General features: G+C 37.7%; 2 protein-coding genes across 4 annotated transcripts; both read left to right on the forward strand.

Moving 5' to 3' along the window:
• Positions 1-3,311: 3,311 nt before the first annotated feature.
• On the forward strand, positions 3,312-14,433 carry LOC119992310. Of its 2 annotated transcripts, none has more exons than XM_038839028.1 (22): positions 3,312-3,537; positions 3,639-4,814; positions 4,920-4,991; positions 5,123-5,327; positions 5,443-5,554; positions 8,187-8,282; positions 8,383-8,475; positions 8,716-8,808; positions 9,045-9,137; positions 9,277-9,361; positions 9,438-9,497; positions 9,582-9,634; positions 9,732-9,898; positions 10,019-10,229; positions 10,403-10,460; positions 10,676-10,732; positions 10,846-11,091; positions 12,499-12,563; positions 12,679-12,735; positions 12,815-12,908; positions 13,758-13,898; positions 13,980-14,433. In XM_038839028.1, the coding sequence occupies exons 2-22, from the start codon at positions 3,681-3,683 to the stop codon at positions 14,115-14,117; spliced, it is 3,330 nt and encodes a 1,109-aa protein (XP_038694956.1). In that variant the 5' UTR covers positions 3,312-3,537; positions 3,639-3,680; the 3' UTR covers positions 14,118-14,433. The 2 variants fall into 2 exon arrangements, with proteins under 2 accessions (XP_038694956.1, XP_038694963.1); XM_038839035.1 differs by having other exon boundaries at positions 9,280-9,361.
• A 1,757-nt stretch (positions 14,434-16,190) lies between these two features.
• Positions 16,191-18,736, forward strand: LOC119985067 (putative pectinesterase 14). 2 transcript variants are annotated; one of them, XM_038829239.1, is made up of 5 exons: positions 16,191-16,776; positions 16,906-17,077; positions 17,803-18,009; positions 18,150-18,400; positions 18,500-18,736. In XM_038829239.1, exons 1-5 carry the CDS (start codon positions 16,325-16,327, stop codon positions 18,702-18,704), a joined length of 1,287 nt encoding a protein of 428 aa, XP_038685167.1. In that variant the 5' UTR covers positions 16,191-16,324; the 3' UTR covers positions 18,705-18,736. The 2 variants fall into 2 exon arrangements, with proteins under 2 accessions (XP_038685167.1, XP_038685174.1); XM_038829246.1 differs by having other exon boundaries at positions 18,150-18,407; positions 18,500-18,697.
• Positions 18,737-18,764: the final 28 nt, after the last annotated feature.

Below are 18,764 nucleotides of genomic sequence, written 5' to 3' on the forward strand. Positions count from 1 at the left end.
TTAGAAATTAGTGGAACCTGAAAGGCAAGTACACAATAGAGCACATGAAAAAGTCGGGATTTAATTTGTTTATTGTGGTATCAAATAATATTCTCCAGAAGTTTCCAATGTGCCCTTTTATCTAATCAACTTCAGCATCTCTTTTTCTGATTTTTCTTGGCTATCATCAGAATTCTTGACTCAGCATTGTTTCCTGGCTACATGAATTCTCAATGAGAATCCTCTTGTATGCTCTCTTACTCAAATTTCTTTACTTAAGAAAAGATTAGGTTTTTGCTTACCATGGCATCACGTTCGACAAAGCCACTATATTAAGAGTGTTTGGATTGAGAGATTTGGAGGAAGAAAAGAGAATGGAAATGAGTTTCCTCCAAATACTCTTTTTTTTTTATCTATCCAAAACATGAGGGAGGGAAAAGTATTCTACTTTTCATTATCTTCCTTTAATAAGTTTCCCTCTCCTTCCCTCAATCCAAACACACCCTAAGCATGGCTTCAGAAGTAAAGTCAGAGCCACTGTCTTAATACAATACAGCATGACTCATCAAAGCGCAAAACCTGGTTTAAAGGGATTACGTAAACAAAAAAGAAAAAAAGAAAAGAGAATCAAACTTCCAGAACAAGGGAACCAAAGAATGATCCTGTTGATGTCACTTAAAAGTATGAAATCTTAATCAGACAGACAAAAGGCTAAACAACAATGAATAAATAAATGATAAGGCCTGGTGACTCTTGGTGAAGCTCACAACAATATTATACTGAGCCCTAACGTGTAAAAGTATAATCAAGTTGATCGAACAGCTAAAATAAAAATATAGAATAATCAAGAGAATCTCAACCCTTTGGATGAATATATAATATCGGTATATATACATAGGTCTGAAAATGAAAAATGGATGAAAGATGAAAGAAAGAAAATGATAGGTGTTGTCATCAGATGTGGAGGAAAGGAGGTGGAATGGGCATTGGTATATGCTGTGGAAGATGCTAAAACATACAGCGCCTCCACTCCCTAACTTTTCTTTATTTGTACTGCTTTTAACATAAAGTGCCAACACTTCTCCTGCTCAAGTCACCTCTACCTTTTATTGCCCTCAAGAGAAACAAAACCCTATAACAACCAACCCATCCTTCATGTCCAAACCCTCTTAGTACTTCACCATCATCCCATCATGTGAAGCTACGGCTTTTCAGCTCTCTCCTCACCCCCACCATGTCAATGGCTCTGGTGGTGGGGGTGGTCTAGTCACTTCTTGTTTTGTATATGGTGACAAACATTGGTGTTCTCTTTTTTCTGTTTTAATGTCCCTTCCCTACGATTCTGGAGAAGTGGAGGTGATTAAATATGACACTGAATCGCCTTGTTAAGGCGCGGTACTTGTCTCTCTTCATAGGGCAACTTCGATCCTTTGGCATTTTACTACTTCCCCGATGTCTCTCTTCGCTCTTCGTTCCAAGTGATCTGAGCTCGAGGAAACCATCGTAAGGCGTCTCAGATTATGTTAGATTTTCATTTCATGGAATAAAACTGAAGCATTGTGTGTCATGTATGTGCTTGTTGTGTTCTGTTGCTCATATTTGTGTAGTAGGCCTCAGGCCACCTGTGTTTGTTATTGCAGTAATACATATAGCTTGTGAAAGTTCTGTGTGGAAACACATTGCTCGAGTTATTGACTTCTGTTGATCTAAAAATTTCCCCAAACGGCCCAGACTATGCTTCAGTTTCAATCCTGCATCTGTCTCCAGCAAAAATTACAGCATCTCTGTCATACTAGTTTCACTGCAATGATTTTTTTTTTACTTGTAATCTTGTCCATTTTAGTTGAATAGTGTTTTACATCACGTTGACGACAAGTAAGACTGGCCCAAAGTCCATGCGGGAAAATGAGCCTCCTAACCCCTCCTGGAAGTGGGTAGACCCACGGAACCATAAAAACCTCATGGAAATACTCTCAACTAGTTCGAACTCCTGACCTTGGTGCTATTCGTCTTAAGCCTAGAGATATAACCATCTTAACTATTGCACCGCAATTTTTAGTTGAATAGTTGGCACTTTCACATTGATATGACCCCTCATATATTTTCAATGTTTTGATTCAACAAATAGCATAACTTGTTCTGGTTTTTCATACTTATTTCATTTTTTTTTCTACATAGGGAAATTGACTTGTATTAACTATTAATAGGAAGATTGGCATATAAATCAGCATCATGTGCCAAAAAAAATCGTCTCAGTTGGATAACTTTTCTCACTGCTGCAATGATAAAGATTGAATTAATTTCCATATCTCACTATCATACAACAATATTATTCATATTCTAAATTAATATTGATGAATAGTGATAATATTAATAATAATTAAAAACAATATTCTGGAATTACACATTAATATGCTACCACTACCACTACCACTACCAATAGCAAGTATTACAAAAATTCACTCTATTTCCTCGCTGTGATCATTAACAACCAAGTAATTATATAAATTTGACATTTTATATATCATAATAAACAAATAAAGTAAGTACAACAACAGTTCAGTACTTCAATCACATAATTTGATAAAACAATACCATATATTCATAATGTAGGGAAACATGTTTGGTTACTGGGAAAATATGAGAGAAAGTAAGAAAGCAAGAAGCAGAAAAAACATGCTTATGGCTTGCTTATTGTTGGGTGGCAAAGAAGCAAGCATCCAAGTATGGTTTTATATTCTAAAGCATGAAGTTCATTTTGCATTGTTGTTTGCCAATGAGGATGCATGCTTCACAGCTTGATGATAAAAAGTAGGCTCATATGTTAACTATTAATGGCAACAGTAAAACATAAATAATTTGGAGAATATAAGCATAATTCAAAAAGAAGAAATAGGATGAGAACTACCTTTGTGAGATACAAAAGAAGAATTAGTAGGAGGTTGAGGAAAAACAGTAGAGGATTAAGAACACATGATCCCTAAAAGGGAACAAATAGAGATTCATAGAACTCAGTATATCTAGAAATCACTACAGAATTAATAGTAAGAGTACTAACATAAATCTGACGGTCAGAATATACATTCATATCAAATGTCTAAAGTACAAATTTGTATGGTGTTGTTTTTAATTAAAAAAAAAAACTTTAGATCATATTTAAACGGAAATAATAATTATTACTTTGCGATATTTGATCTTCAAATAATAATAATTATTATTTTTTGACAAAAAAGTGATACACATGGCTAAGGCTTGTTTGGATTGAGTGAAAAGCTATCGAGGGTATTATCGTCATACAAAACGGCACTTAGTTACTTCCCTAGTTTGCATACAAGATCCTCCTGCCGTTCTCCTTGGCACAACAGGGTAGTTCACTTCCCAACAAGAGGAAAAGCCCTTCGTTTTCTCAGTTTCTCACCAGACAAACGACTCCTACAATAAATCGATCCTCAAAAAGCCCTAATTTCATCTCAATTTCGATCCATCATTTGGGATTTCTTCAAAATTCAAAGCCTGGATCGAAGGCACCATTGCGTGGCCCTCATCTGATACTTTTTGGTAGTCTCCCTTAGCCAATTTTAGCTTCAAGCCCTAGATTTCGCAATTTTGCTTCTTTTTTTGCAGGTTTTAATTTTGATTTCAATTTTTTGAATTTTTAGAGGCTTTTCTGCTCCTTTTTGAGTTGGATTTGCGAGAGAGGCATGAAGCGAGAGCTACCTTATGTGTTGGAGGTTCAGTCTCAGCTCGTTGGTTTGCTCGGCCAGAATCGTTCATGCATGACTCAGTCTCCGCCTGAAACTCAGGCGACTTGTTGTACAGAAGCCGAGGGTGTTTGCCCTAAGAGATTTAGAGTCACTGAGGTGAATGGTTTCATTGTTTATACTCGCCTGAAGAAGTCTCCAATCAATGGATGCTCTGAATTGAGGGAGAATCCGGTAAATGGGAGAATTAAGAGCTTGGAAGAACCAAAACTTGATTCAACGAGCTCTTCCATTGAGGAGGAAGGTCGAGCTACTGATACTGTACTTGAGGAAAATCAAAAATTGGACAAACAAATTGAAGAGAATCATCTGGTAGATAGTGGAATTGAAGTAGGTATAGTAGCCGAAGCTGTAAATAGGAAGGAACTAAATGGTAGTGCAGTGGAGGAAGAGTTGGTGAGCTTAGGGAATGCAGATTGTAAAGAAAATGTGCCACTACGTAGGCAGTACTCACGAGCTACATTGAAGATGAAGGTAACCATGGAAGCTGCTGATGGTAGGGCGAGTTCTCAAGTAGAGCCGATCAGCCGGTCAGAGCAATTTTCTGCCGACAAAGAAGGTGTGGTGGAGGCCCCATTAAATTTTGCGGAGAGTAGTAAAACACCAAAACGATTCACGCGGTCAGCATTGAAGCTGATGGAAGAGCAAGTAGAAGTAACTGTAAATGGCATGGAAGTAATTGACAGTAAAAGTAACTGTAGGGCGATTTGTGCAGTAGAGTCGATCAGCAGGTCAGAGAAATCTCCTTCTGAGAAAGAAGGCCTGGATGAGGCACCATTAAACTTTACCGAGAGTAGTAAACCACCAAGACGATTCACGCGATCAGCTTTGAAGCTGAAGGAAGAGCCAGTAGAAGTAACTGTCCATGGCATGGAATCAATCGACCGTGAAGCAACTTCCAGAATAGATGTTGAGATGATTGCTGAAGGAAGTGCATTAGCAACTCCAAAGAAGAATTTGGAGTTGAAGATGTCCAAAAAGATTTCGTTAGACAAGAAGCCTATGACGGTCAAGGAACTCTTTGAGACTGGATTGCTTGAGGGGGTGCCGGTGATTTACATGGGGGGGAAGAAGGTTGGTTTTTCAGTTTTCTAACCAATTTTTATTTGGTTCCTAAATTTTTGTGTCATTGTTTGCTTTATTTATTAGTCTTTTTACCTTTTCATTTCTTAATTTTAGGCATTTGGTCTCCGGGGAACTATTAAAGATGTTGGTATTTTGTGTTCATGTTCTTTGTGTAAGGGATACAGAGTGAGTGCATTACGTTGCTTGTACTTTATATGGAAGTTTATTATTTTTCTTTTGTGGAAAATTTAGTAACTACTAACTGGATGATTGTTTGTTGGATGTGTTTTTTCTTGTGTTTATATGTTTTGATGTAGGTTATTCCACCATCCCAATTTGAGATTCATGCATGTAATCAGTACAGACGTGCTGCCCAGTATGTTTGTTTTGAGAACGGAAAGAGCCTACTCGATGTTCTAAAGGCGTGCAGAGCTGCTCCTCTGCATGAGTTGGAAGCAACAATTCAAAGTGCTATCAGTTCTTCTTCTGAAGATAGATCTTTCATTTGCATTAAGTGCAAAGGTGATCTTTTATCTCATACTCTCTGAAAGATGCATCGCAGAAGTGATTTAGAAGCATGCTTCCCATATTCGAATCATTGTGCATTAATTACCTTGTGTTTTTTGATGTTTTCTAGGCTCCTTTCCTCCAAATTGTGTTGGCAAACTTGGACCACTGTGCATTTCTTGCACGGATTCAAAGGAATTTGAAGGTGGCCCAAGTTGTGTAATTGTTGATATAAGAACTAGGTATATGTTCTCTCTGCAAATTACCTCTTAAAGCTTTGATGTTCTTCTGAGTTAGAATTCTATATTTTTCTCTCTTGGTATTGAATTTTCTCTGTTTTTCCGTGGGCTCCTCCCCACCTTGCCCAAAGGACAGGGTTTCAAATAGTCCATACCCATTTAACAATCGAAAGAGACCAAAAAAAGCCTTCTGTTGTGCCTTGTTATGGAGTTTTCTGCATCTAGGCCTCTGATGTCTGATGTCTTTTACCGTTGATCCCAACATTAGCATCCAAAATGGTTGTTGTTATCGAAGAAGACAGGTTTCAATCTTAGGCATTTACTTTAAGAGAATTCCTTTTTTTTTTTTTTTCTAATTGGTAACTGTTGTTGGTACAATGACTAAACAAAATGGACGATAGAGACTTTGAAAACTCCTTTTATATGCCATCTTTATTTACTTTTGTGAAGACGTAAAAGTGGCAGGATCCTATTTTTTAAGAAAGGGAGGACAGGAAAGTGAAGCAGTGGGAAAAAAAAGTTTGGGATGGGAAATTGAGATGATGCACATTTACTTTTCCATCCTTATTCAATGTTTTTGAGGAAAATCAATTTTATCCAAAAGGAATCAGGTGAAATTACAGTACTTTACTTACTCCATCAGCTAATGAGTAAACATAAAAATACAATTTAGTGTCCTTTTTTTGGCGCGTCTCTGCCAATCAAACTCCAAGTCAGAAACTCAGGAGAAAGGTTGTTGCTAACTACCCAGCTGATACCCATGAGTTTACCGATTGAAGACCATTTTTTTGAGTGAAAATGAAGAATCTCTTCTTTGTAAATTATCTAAGGTGAGAATCTTACCTAGGATAGTTTCCTGAAAGAAGAAGCTGACCTTGGGGGGGGTATATTAGATTTCCATATTCTGAGTGAGGGAAAACTTTTGATTTCCTCGATGGTGATTGTGCCTTCTAAGCTCACAAGTCACAATAATAAGATCCGACTGTAAATCCTTCATCATTCCGTTCTCAGGAGAATGTGATAGGTTTTTTTATTTCCCAGACTTGTAGTTATAGAAATTCCAAAGAATGAGTGTGTTGATTTTTGAACCTTGATTGAGATTAAATTAGAAATTAACACAAAATATGATGATTGACCAGCTGCTTCTACAACACTTGTGTGGAAATCTTGAGAAAATATGAGTCCTTACGCATGCACCTTGGCTAAATCAGATTCACTAATGTTTTAAGAAAATGATACGCTACTTTTCAGAAAGGTATTCCATTCATACTCAATGACACATACAAGATGAGTTCTCTTTTGGCAATTGGAGTGCTGTTTGGTTCCATTCTCACACTTGTTAGCCACCATCTGATCAGACTTCTCTCTCCATCTCCTCTTTTCCACTCTAGCTGTAGGACTACCTGTTTAAATATTTATGTCTTACTACCCTCATTGAGAAGTCGACCTGGTTACAGCTTGGATTATTCAATTATGTCCTCATTTTAGATGTTGGGCATCACCTTTGTCTAAGAGTTTAAAAGCTTTTTGTCGTCCCCCACGTAACTAAGAGATTAAACAAGAGATTTTGATGGCTTCTTAGCAAAGCCCTGCTTGAAGTGGCATTGGAGATATCCTGAGGATGTTAGCTAGTGGAGGACAATTGATGCAACATATGGGGTAGATTCTAATAGGTGCATTTCAAGGGAGAAAAGCATAACTTTATGGGGTCGGGATGTGGAAGAAGATTAGATATTGGAATTTTGGGCTTCTTATGTATGTTTAGAAAAAAAGAAGGAAGATGGAGTGGATTTTCAACAGGTGAACATGTGGCGTAGTGGTAGAGTTGCAGGGATGCAACCTAGAGGTCACAAGTTCAATCCTTGGAAACAGCCTCTCCACATATTATAACCTGCCCATTGCGGGAGCCTTGTGCATGGAAGCTATAAAAATGGTGTGGACTTTCGAAGTACCTATAGCATGGCATTGAGCCTCTCGGAACTAAAACAAAAGAGCTTTTCAGGGTTCATAGTCTGACTTCAAAAACAACTGCGTGTGCTCATCAAGTTGTGCAACTCTTGTCTTGTGGGTGAAAATCTACATATGGAATCTATTAGTAGTTAGTGGTGAGTGAGACATGCCTAGATTGTTTAACGAATTGTTTCTTGGATAGTACATCAATGGAATGGCTACTTAAAATACAAGTTTTAGATTTTAATTATTAGTCATTCTGAAAAGTATGTGTCTATGCATATGAATTCATAATGGGTGCATTTTGTTTATTTGTTAGTTTGCTTGTTAAGAATTTCTTGGTTCTGTAATTCTCTTTTAGTTTCTGCTGGCATAGTTACCCGTGGATCTGTTCATTGGCTTACACATGGCATAAGTGCTATTTTGTAAGCTATGCTGAACCTTTTACTTCTTTGAGTAACCTGATGTCACCAATCATAACCACATGATCCCAGAATGGGTGTATGAAGGATGCAATATTGTAATTGAATTGGTTAGCTTTGTGTTTTTGAGCAACATGAGCACATGATACAGAGCTGGGTGTTTAAATAGGTGAACAGTATGGATGATGCTATGATGTAATTGAAGTGACTATCTTTGTGTTTATTAAGTGTCCACTAATGAATCCTTCTCGTTTCTGTTGTAGATTGCCTGAGCCAGAACCAGATCTGATTGCAAGGCTTCCCAAAAATGATTCCACATTTGACTCTCCACAGCATAGTGAATTGAAGATAACTAGGAAGTTGGTTTCCTATTTATTTTTCTTGCATTTTATAGTTCTCTTAAGCTGTCTGTGCCTCTTTTCCTCAATATCTAAGTATGATCAATCTACATTATTTCAGGTCATCAAAAACTGATTTGCTTGCAGTGACCTGTAAAAGAGCTTCTATGCATAAATCTTCACGTTTAAGGAGCCAATGGAAGACAACTTCGAAGTTTGTATCTTATTTATTGTCTTCTTTTGTTGTTTGATCAGCATCTTCTTGGTTGAGTTCCTGCCATAAAACTTTGGACAAGAATCTATCTCAACACTTTTCTTTCTTTCTTTTTTTATGGAAACAAAAAGGAGAATGAGGAAATAAATCAGGGATGTTTCCTTTTCTACTATTTGTGGCATACTTTATCATTGTCTATTTACTCTTCCCTCTCTAATGGTTACTCTGGCATTATTTCAGGTTGATAAAAACAGATTTAATTTCAAAGGCCCCCAAAAGTGCTTCAGTGCCCATCTCTTCCATGAGAAAGAGTCAACGAAAGTCTGCACCAAAGTTCGTATTCTTGTTGGTTGTGTGTTTTTTGTAGCATCTTTTTTTGTTTTAGTTTTTGCTCTCTCTTTCTAAAAGGTAAAATATCATTTTGGTTATCATCCCTTTCCAAGAGGCAACAATAATTTTCAAGCCCCATATCTTACTGTTCCTGTCTGTATTGCAGTCAAACCCAACACCGCACCGACCCTAAGCATGATCTCTTTAATGTGGTTGTATATGCATTCTCTTTCTTCCAGGTCATCAAAACCAGCTGTGGTCTCAAAATCATTCAAAAATGCATCAGCGTGTGCCTCTCTGCAAAATAAATGTCAATGGAAGCGAACAACAAAGTCAGTATCTTAGTTGAACTGTGTGCTTGCTCCCATTGTTTAGAATATTTCAATATTTCTTGATTAAATTATTTGTTTTTATATTTGTCAAGAATGGATCTCACTCTTTTTGTTTTTCTTCCTCCTCCCCTTTCTCAAGAAGAGATCAGCGCTTGCATAAGTTGGTTTTTGAGGAAGATGGATTACCTGATGGAACGGAAGTTGCCTATTATGGTCGTGGGCAGGTGGTTGCCATAAAGATTATGTTTGCGTTATCTTATTTACCTTATCTATATGTAAAATAATCTGTCCTTGTAACAGAAATTGCTTGAGGGTTACAAAAAGGGATTTGGAATATTTTGTCGTTGCTGCAATTGTGAGGTAACTTTTTACTTTTAGTTGCTTGGACTTGATAGTTTCTGGATTTCCTTCTAAAGATTGACATTATTTACATGTAATTTGCAGGTCAGTCCCTCACAATTTGAAGTTCATGCAGGCTGGGCTTCTCGCAAGAAACCGTAAGTCTACTGGATTATTAGCTTCTTTTTTTTGGTGAGTATCTAGACTTTGTTATTGTGTTGGCCAAAGTGTAACGGCTTGAGTGTTGTTGGGCAGCTATTCATACATATACTTGTCTAATGGGGTGTCACTCCATGAATTGGCTATTTCTCTCTCAAAAGGTCGCAAATATTCAGCAAAGGATAATGATGATGTATGTGTCATCTGTGCTGATGGTGGGAATCTATTGCTCTGTGATGGGTGTCCAAGGGCTTTTCACAAAGGTAAAAGGATAAGTTCTGATATGTTGTTTCTGGTTTGAGGGTCAGTTATTACTTTGTTTAGTTTCTTTCCCCTACTGGCTTAGTTACAGGCAATGATTGTTTTGCTGGTATTTTTTGTAGACTGTGCATCTTTATCAAGTGTTCCTCATGGTGATTGGTATTGCAAATATTGCGAGAATATGTTCCAAAGGGAAAAGTTTGTTGAGCATAATGCCAATGCTGTCGCAGCTGGTAGAGTTTCAGGAATTGATCCTGTTGAACAGTTAACCAAGAGATGCATTCGTATAGTTAAAAGCATTGAACAAGAGCTTAGTGGCTGTGGTATATGCAGGTAAGAACATTTTGTGCTGGATCATATACTAATGGAGCACATGGACCCTATAATTTACAGTGTAATTTTGTAATGAGAAGTTGTTCGATGCATCACTCTATTTAGCTGCATTCATTACTGTTTATTTTTGACAATTATTCCTCTTTTTACTCAGCTTAATTCAATTGCTGCAGATGTCCTGATTTTAGCAAGTCGGGATTTGGTCCTCGTACTATAATACTTTGTGATCAGGTATCACCTCTGTTTTTTGTGACTCTTGTTTTTGCATCAGGGGCTCAGTGCTTTAAATTTTGGATATATTTTATGAACTCATTGGTAGTCTGGTTGTATTAAGTCGAATCTCACTTTTGTAATCAGGTTATGTGTTTTTCATGTCATTTTTTATATTGTTGCTTTCATTTATATGTCTAATTGGAGCAACTTTTCATTTTTCTATTTTGCATTAGTGTGAGAAGGAATATCATGTTGGCTGTTTGAAGATCCATAAAATTGCTAATTTAAAGGTTTGTGATTATGATTCTGCATGGATCATTTTGTGTATCAGTCTCTTTATTTCTGTCCTGAGACCATACTTGTCTATTTCTTGATGGAGATGCTAATGCCACCTCTATGTCAGGAATTGCCAAAAGGGAAGTGGTTTTGTTGTGCGGATTGCAGTAAGATCCATTCTACCATGCAGAAGTTGCTAATTTGTGGAGCTGAGAAACTCCCAGACAGTTTTTTGAATGTTTTAAAGAAGAAGCATAAAGAAAAAGGACTTGGAACCATTACAGATGTTGATGTTAGATGGAGGCTTCTGAGCAGTAAAATTGCTTCTTCTGAAACTAGGTCGTTGTTGTCTCAAGCAGTTGGTATTTTTCACGTAAGTGCAATTGATGCTTTAACAGTTCAATTCATCTATTTTACCATTTTTGCTTGTGAATGTTAATGAATGGTGGTCCTGGATTTTTCTAAGCCATCACTACAAGAAGGATCTCAATTATTAATAGTTGTTCAATCTTATGATAAACTTATTGCAAGATTTCTATCAAACAAAATCCTCAGTTAATATCCCGCAGTTGCATGAGCCTCATGCACTAGGATGCTCCTTCTGTGTTGAGTGACCTTGGAAATGTCTAATGTTTTATCGTTTGTCGATTTATTAATTTGTTCATGGGACCTTTCTTTTTCTATGATTTCCTGTGACCTCTTTCTTTTTCTGCGATATACTCCCTCCGTTCCAATTTGTCCGTCATCCTTTGAAAATCCAACTTTTTAAGAAGACATGATTTATTGCAATTGAACTACACAAAATAACCATGATATTCCAACTTTGTCCATAGTTATTGTGGTACTTTTTCTCCTTGAAACAAGGGTAATTAAAGTAATAAGGATAATTTTGGAATACAACAACAAAATTGTTAATGAAGAAAAGTGATACTAGTTTTGGGACAGATCAAAATAGAAAGGAGGACAATCAAAATGGGATATGAATTTAGATAAATAAGGATAGGAAACGAGAAACAATACCCAATGCACAAGGCTCTAGTATTGGTAGTGTATGGTCCTGGAATGTCAGAGGACCTGAGGTACACAGCTTTATTTCTGCATACAGAGGTTATTTCTGTGATTTGAAGTTGTGACCTCTAGGTTTCAATAAATCAATGCGGTACTAGGCTGGGGCTCGTCTTTATAATGAAATGATAAAAGAAAAATGTCATTGCTGGAACTGCATCGTGGCTTCATGAAAACTCTTTTATATTTCTTGATGCTACACACATATACGTCTGTTAAATACCTGAAGCAGACAATCCAATGACGGTATAGATTAGAGCTAGCTTCTTCTGAAAACCTAAGAGAGGCATTTATTGCACAAAATACAGCAACCAGTTATAGCAGACTAAGCTGTTGTTTGACCAGTGTGATTTACTATCATCATTTTCTTATATGGGCAAAGATTTTCCGCAAATTAGGAAATGGTAGAAGATAAAGATCAAATGTTTGTATACAATTCATCAAATGCCGAAAAAAATGGCCGTAAACTTGATCTCCTGTATTCAAGGATAAGATGCATTAGGAATATTGCCTTGACAACTATAATATTTTCAAACTCAAAATTCCAAATGTTTACGATACTACCAAGTCTATTAGTTTGGAGTTAATTATTTCAAAATTCGACCCTTGCTTTGCTGTTGCTTCTGATCATTCTTAGTATATGCATAGGTCTACGCATAAAAGGAAGTATAGTTAGCATTTCTTAATCAATATTATCCATTTTTTAACGTTTCAGGAGTGCTTTGATCCAATTGTTGATTCAGCGACAGGACGTGATCTTATCCCGTATATGGTTTATGGGTAAGTGTAAGATATACTTTGTTTATGTGATAAGTGGTTTTCAGATGCTGACTTTTGCATGCATTGCACTGTCCGTATTCTAATTTACTTCCCCGTCCATTATTGTCTTCCACAGAAGGAACTTAAAGGGTCAAGAATATGGGGGAATGCACTGTGCACTATTAACAGTCAAGTAAGAAAGTTTTCCATATTGAAACGAGACCCTACCTCCACATGATTGCTGACAATGATGCCTTCTGATAATATTGCAGCTCAACTGTTGTCTCTGCTGGAATTCTTCGAGTTTTTGGACGAGAAGTTGCAGAATTACCATTGGTTGCAACAAGTAATGATAACCATGGCAAGGTGATACTAATGGTTATCGTTTTCTCCTTTCAGTTGCCTTATAATTACTTCTGTTTTCTCTTGGACCTTTTTCTCCTCAAGTTTCATATGCTCAATTTTTTGATTCTAGGGTCCTTCAAGAATTGGCTTTCCTTTTCCCTTTCCATCTTTTCTATCCATGTCCAATGTAGTGTGATACCATGGCATGATTGTAATTGTATGTTCCTGGATACACTATGCTTAGATTATTAATGTCTAACAATGTAAACATCTGATTTGTTAGTCTCTAATTTGTTGGCTAAGAGTCCAGTGAAATCATAGCCTAATGGCATCTCCTCAATCCAGTTGTGTGAAAGGTCAGGTTTGGTCTAATTTTTTACTTGGCTGCTTTGAAAGTGTTTTCCATTAAATGATAAATTAAAGAAGAGAGGAGGTAAGTACAGAGGTCAGATACTTTATAATGGCTTTTTAAGTGTAGTAAACTGCTGGTGGTGGTGAATATATTTGGTTCTAATTGTGAATTGTGAATTGTGATATGAACAATGAATTTTATGAAGATTCATCCATTGAGTAATAGGAAAGGGAAGGCAAAACAACTATCTTTGCAGAATATAGTTGTATTTATTAAACTTGTTTGTTTTCTTCTGAGTTGAGACTTGTCCTGATTTCCCCATGTATTCAATTATTTATCAATATTTTTAAACTCTTATCCAAAAAAGGTGATAGTTTATTTTACATAAAAGTGTCTTATAAAGCCTTGATAATTTCGGACACTTTGTGTACCTCAATATGTTAACATCACTGCAAGGTAGACATTTTTTTTTTGGAGCAGCACGTGGATGTTGATTCTATGAAACCCAATTTTCACAGGGATACTTCCAACTACTATTCTCCTGCATAGAGAAGCTGCTTGGAGTTTTGAATGTGAAAAGCCTTGTGCTCCCAGCTGCTGCAGAAGCAGAATCTATATGGACCGATAGATTTGGTTTCCAGAAGATAAAACCAGACCAAGTATGCCTGTTGATGCTTGTATTTCTGCTTGTTTCTCGAACTGCACTGATATTGAAATGTAATTTCTTCATCCTTCTACAGCTTAGCAGATACCGAAAAAGCTGCTGCCAGATGGTGACCTTCCAAGGAACGTCTATGTTGCACAAATCTATTCCTGCTTGTAGTTTTGGGAATAAAAGTACAGGTGGGTTCATAGAATCTTGTTGCGCAGTTGAATAAATAGAAATTTTGTTGGTATCTGGGAGCATAGTTTTTCGTTTATTTATCCTTTTGCCAGTCTTGTCAATTTGTGGGATTTACATTAAGTTAGTAGATGTAAGCCTTTCTGCATTATTTGATCTCAGAAGAATCGATCTAGAGAGAGTGAATGGTTAATGATCGATCAAGCACCATAGCCAAATATCTTGTAGTTCATGGGGCATTGTTGAAGAACTTATGGCTTACATTGTTTTGTAAAAATATCTTGGTCTATGTAACAGCTCAAGTATGGGTGCTGTGCATCGGAAGCGTTTTTGAATTACAGTTGAGGTTGTTAGTCTGCCCTAGTACGAGGTCGTTTTGCTTAATTGCTGTCATTTTTGTCCTATTCAGTTTATTAGCAATTTAGTTAATTTGATTAATGAGCTGGCATTCATCCGAAGGGTCAGGATTGCACCAACTGAAGAGCTCCTCCAACCTTTAGATTGTTAAGGTGTTGAAGAGCATGGCTGTCTCGAGGAGAGAGTATCGAGATCGAAGCAGTATTGAAGTTGGTGGATTTCTTTCATTCCCTTTTGTAATTCATAATCAAAATCCCTTATTCTGTGTTGGTTTTCTGTGAGATAATTGTTGCGATTGTCAAGATCTGAATGCAGTTGTGTTACAGTGTCATTCCTCGTATGATTAAGGAGATGAATAGTTCAATTTTGTAGTCTTAGAATGGATCCATGAACAGAGCTAGGGGACCCTGCGCGCGCAAAATAAGTGCCGAGGGCAAGAACCAAAGCAGGCCAACCGCGACTAAGGAGAGAACTACGGGCAAAAGAAGGGAAATAGGAGAAGAATGGTTCAACCAATTGACTCCTATAGTTGGTGGAGAGGTATTTTTCCTTCCAACTTCTGCTTCATGAATGCCCACTGAGTGATGGGTGGTTAACCCTAGACGCTCTAAACGGATTACAGTCACGATTGCTCTGAGTTTTCGGATTAATCTACAGAAGGAATTATCTCAGAAGCCCATCGTAACCCTGCTCTCTCTATGGGCAGGTCAATAAATTATCGAGACAGGCCATTTTGAGCAATTGGGCCAGGGGTATTCCAAATCTTATGCTTTTGGGCTCGGGCTCAATTATGACGAGTTTCGTTTATTTTTTTTTTTGATAAACTTTAGTCACCCTTAAGTTTACTAAAGACACCACAACTTAAGTTCCTTTTTAGAGCTTAATTAGTTCCTAAACTACAATGCCAATAGCTTAAATTAGGCCAACCAAAATGCCAACATGTGTGTAGATTATTGCATGCATCCCAAATTTTTTTAGTTGGTACAATTTCAAATTTGCTAGTCTAGACACATCTAATACTATTAGGAAACTACATAAAAGGAAACCAAGAAGGCCTTTGGGGAACTTAAGCCCATGACCAAAGGTTAGATATATGATGAGGAGAGGAGCCCATGCGGCTTGATTGCGTGACACCTCCTCAAACGTCTCTCCTCGATTGTTCCAAGTTAGTATTTCTCTAGTTTGGGACGGTGCCTCAAAACTTTTTTTCTGGCTTATCTATGTTTCAAGCAAAAGTCAAAATCATGTAGAACTACCACCATCTAGTCTTTTTCTCGTTTGAATGTCAGAAAAAGGTTAGCTAAACGCACATGTTATTGTTAGTGCGTCAATCGATTTTCTCTGCTTTAATAAGTAGGCCTTCAGAATAAGCACACTACTTGCAGAGCTTTCCTCACATGTCAATATTATGGATTTGAGCATGATGTAACACAACGAATCGGTAAATCCAAGGCGAACAATATTATCCAACAATGAACCCGATAAACTCAAAACGGACAATATTATTAATTTGAATGGGCTGAGATTTGTGATGCCATAGTCAATCTTCAATATTCCCTTGTAAGAGTCGAGAAAGAAGAAGAAGAAGCAACAATACCATGCACTTTCATTTGCTTTCATCATGAGTTCATGACCATAATATCTCTTACTCTTAGCGTGTTTATCTTCCAAACTTCAACTAGCTACTTGCCTATCTCTCTCTGTCTCTTTCTTTCTACACTCTCTTTTCTACATCCTAACTTTATAACCCTAAACAGCAATCATCAACTCTCACGCGCACTAACACCACCCCCATACATTTCTTACCTCCCACGCCAATCTTCAACCACTCAACAATATATATAACTCAACACACACACCGCCCTTCCTTTCTTTTCTCTAAATGACATGACACTCTCTAAACAATTTTGCAGCATGAGAATCAAAACCTTCTCTTTTTATTTCTTTGCCTTCACCATTGCACTTGCTTCAATCGTAATCGCTCTCTATACAATCCCTTCTCCTACAACTAAAATCCCCGCGATTAGTAGTCCGGGAGGAGTTGCTGTTCTTAGAAGGATTATAAAGAGCAGTGGTGTACAAGATTTGGTATCTTCTCTAGTAAGGATCACATATAGGAGGCACCATCGCCGGAGGAAACAAAAATGTGATAGAAACAGGTGGAGGTTGAGGGTTCTATACCGATTCAGAAGACTAATACGTCGTTATCAAGTGTCGCTTGTACTTACAGTTGACTTGAAGGGTTGTGGGAATTTTAGCAGCGTTCAGAAGGCCGTCGATGCAGTGCCCGAAAGTAGCTCCTCTACGACCCTCATCGTCGTCGATTTTGGTACATACAGGTCATCTTCTTTTCCTAATGTTTCCTCTTTCTTTCGGGTCTAGATTTTTTGGTCGTCATGTGTGCATAACAGGGGGATTAATTAGTACGATAGAAGAGTTGAAACATTGTGATCATGACATGGTGGCAGGGAGAAGGTGATAGTCCATGCTAACAAAACAAAATTGATAGTACAAGGTCATGGATATCGCTACACTTCCATAACATGGAATGATACTGCGAATTCTACAGGAGGAACTGTCCTCAGTGCTTCTGTGGCTATTTTTGCCTCAAATTTCCAAGCTTACAATATCAGCTTCAAGGTATTTTTTTCTCCTATATATAAAGAAATTCTAGGACTGTGTACTTAGACGGACCGCCAAATTGAATATTTGTTGTGACCTTAAGAATCCGACCCTTTGTACTAGTAACATTTGTTCGCTTTGAGTCAACTTATACTGACCCACATGGTTTTATCTTCCCAGACCCAACACTAGTCTATACTAGTTTGAGTCCAGGAAGACAAAGCCGTCCGGCTAATATGTGTTGGCTCAAACCGAATAAAGTGTTACTAATACAGAGGAACCATCTATTACAAACGGTATCGAAGTGAGGCCCACAGGGTTTAAGGTGTGGGCACCCACTGGCATCTATGAGCGTGTGAGCCGCATATGGACGTGGGCCCTTAAGGGGAGTCTGTAGCACTTGACTCAAGTGGGCGGACCCATAAGCCTCTGCAGTGTCAAATTTGACGATGTTGGCAATGGTGCTAAGTCTTTTATCCCACATTCCTCAGGGAAGATAAAAAATATAATAAGTCAAACTTCTAAATTAGTAACAAGTAATTTTCTTGTACTCAAACCAGTATGAACTAGTGATGGGGAGCCTAGGAAGACAAAAAAAGTGCGGACCATTATGGACTTGTTCAAAATTGACACAGTATTAAAGTGTTGCTAATGTAAAGGAGCGAGCTGTTACAATGCGTCTGATTTGTCATACCACAAAATGTTTTAGAAGGTTTTAATTTTAATGTTGGTTTGTTGAAAAGAATACAGCTCCAGAGCCTTCCCCTGGCGAAGTAGGAGCGCAAGCGGTGGCACTTAGAATTGCAGGCGATCAAGCATCGTTTTACGGGTGTGGATTTTACGGTGCTCAAGACACGCTCAATGATGACCGCGGCAGGCATTATTTCAGAGAATGCTTCATCCAAGGCTCCATCGATTTCATTTTCGGAAACGCTAGATCACTCTTTCAGGTACATAATGACCTACCCTCTTATTGCTTCTCATTCAAGCATTCTACTTTGCTTCCATTGCAAGTTTCAGATTTTCTTTTTTTCTTTTATGGAATCAACACGATTAGTAGTTATTGAGACTGATATAGTGTATACGGCAGGGTTGCACCATCAATTCAATAGCCAAACAAGTCTCGAATGTCATCACTGGATCGATCACGGCTCAAGCAAGGCAATCAATGAGCGATGAAACTGGGTTTTCCTTCGTGAATTGCAGCATTAGAGGGACAGGGAAAGTGTGGCTAGGTCGTGCTTGGGGAGCTTATGCTACTGTGATCTTCTCCAAAACAAACATGTCTGCTGTCGTGTCTCCGGACGGATGGAATGATTGGAGAGACCCCTCTAGAGACCAGTCTGTGGTTGATCCTAATTGCTATTACCTCTTCTTATACCTTCTTAACTTGCCAAAACTATTGCTAATGTCACACATATATCTACTCTGTTATCACAGAACTGTATACTTTGGCGAGTACGAGTGCTACGGACCTGGAGCAGACAATACCTCTAGAGCCTCATTTGGGAAGCAACTAAAGCAGTACGAAGCAGAACCCTACATGGACATTTCATATATTGATGGAGATCAATGGCTTTATCCTGAAAATGTTACAACAGTACTTCCTGACAATGACGCTGGAGTTTTCCTTCATGATTATTAATAGTTTCCCTAGTCAGGGCAAATGCATGTTGTAGAAGAATACAGAGATTAGAGAGGTTAA

The sequence above is a fragment of the Tripterygium wilfordii genome, chromosome 3, assembly GCF_013401445.1.
Source record: "Tripterygium wilfordii isolate XIE 37 chromosome 3, ASM1340144v1, whole genome shotgun sequence".
Lineage (NCBI taxonomy): Eukaryota > Viridiplantae > Streptophyta > Magnoliopsida > Celastrales > Celastraceae > Tripterygium > Tripterygium wilfordii.